This window comes from Lottia gigantea (genome assembly GCF_000327385.1).
Source record: "Lottia gigantea unplaced genomic scaffold LOTGIsca_7175, whole genome shotgun sequence".
Classification (NCBI taxonomy): domain Eukaryota; kingdom Metazoa; phylum Mollusca; class Gastropoda; family Lottiidae; genus Lottia; species Lottia gigantea.
The window spans coordinates 7,693-8,576 of record NW_008710419.1 but is presented as its reverse complement, the minus strand read 5'-3'; the positions used below and the strand labels follow the sequence as shown (position 1 = coordinate 8,576).

Sequence of the window (884 nt, the reverse complement as noted above, 5' to 3'; positions counted from 1 at the left end):
TCGCCGACACCGCCCCGAATGCGGCCGCTCTCGTGGTCCTCATCGAGTGAGTTGAACGAGGAACGCAGTAGTGGTCTTTCACTTGCGCCGTAAAGCAATCCCACCTAAGCTACACCTGCGCTCTCGCCCAACCAAGCCAATCGCGAATCAAGCTCAACAGGGTCTTCTTTCCCCGCTGACAGCCCCGGACCCGTTCCTCCGGCTGTGGCTTCGCTAGATAGTAGATAGGGACAGTGGGAATCTCGTTAATCCATTCATGCGCGTCACTAATTACATGACGAGGCATTTGGCTACCTTAAGAGAGTCATAGTTACTCCCGCCGTTTACCCGCGCTTCCGTAAATTTCTTCACCGTGACATTCAGAGCACTGGGCAGAAATCACGTCCCGTCAACACCGATCTCCGGCCTTCGAGACGCTATGTTTTTACTAAACAGTCGGATTCCCCCGGACCGTGCCAGTTCTGATCGAGCCGTTCCTCGCGCCCGTGCCGAAAACGGGGAGAGTCACCCCTACCCCGCTCCGTCCGCCTGCCCTTCCGAGGGTAGAACGTTCGCCGTTCGGTGCGCCCAAGTCCAAATTAATATGCCACCTCGCGGACTCCCGCTCTATGATTCCCTCTTCCGAAGCTAGCAGCGGGTCGCTCGGCCCTCAGAGCCAATCCTTCTCCCGAAGTTACGGATCCATTTTGCCGACTTCCCTTACCTACATTGTTCTATCGACCAGAGGCTGCGAACCTTGGAGACCTGCGGCGGATTGAGGTACGGCCCGAGGCGAGAGCGAACACATTATTTCAAAATAAAAAAAGANAGAGTTTAGCCGTCGGAGTTTCAAGGACCGTCGAGTCGTAGCCGAACAGGCCCCCGCTGGAGCCGGCTTTGCGGAT

The 884-nt window shown here is 56.4% G+C and overlaps 1 protein-coding gene across 1 annotated transcript; it reads right to left on the bottom strand.

The window, feature by feature from the left end:
- Positions 1-20: 20 nt before the first annotated feature.
- Positions 21-824, bottom strand: LOTGIDRAFT_202929 (hypothetical protein). The gene has a single exon (XM_009065925.1). The coding sequence runs from the start codon at positions 284-286 to the stop codon at positions 110-112; it is 177 nt and encodes a 58-aa protein (XP_009064173.1). The 5' UTR covers positions 287-824; the 3' UTR covers positions 21-109.
- Positions 825-884: the final 60 nt, after the last annotated feature.

Coding starts and splice junctions, on each gene's coding strand:
- LOTGIDRAFT_202929 (XM_009065925.1), bottom strand. CDS start 286: ATGCCTCGTCATGTAATTAGTGACGCGCATGAATGGATTAACGAGATT.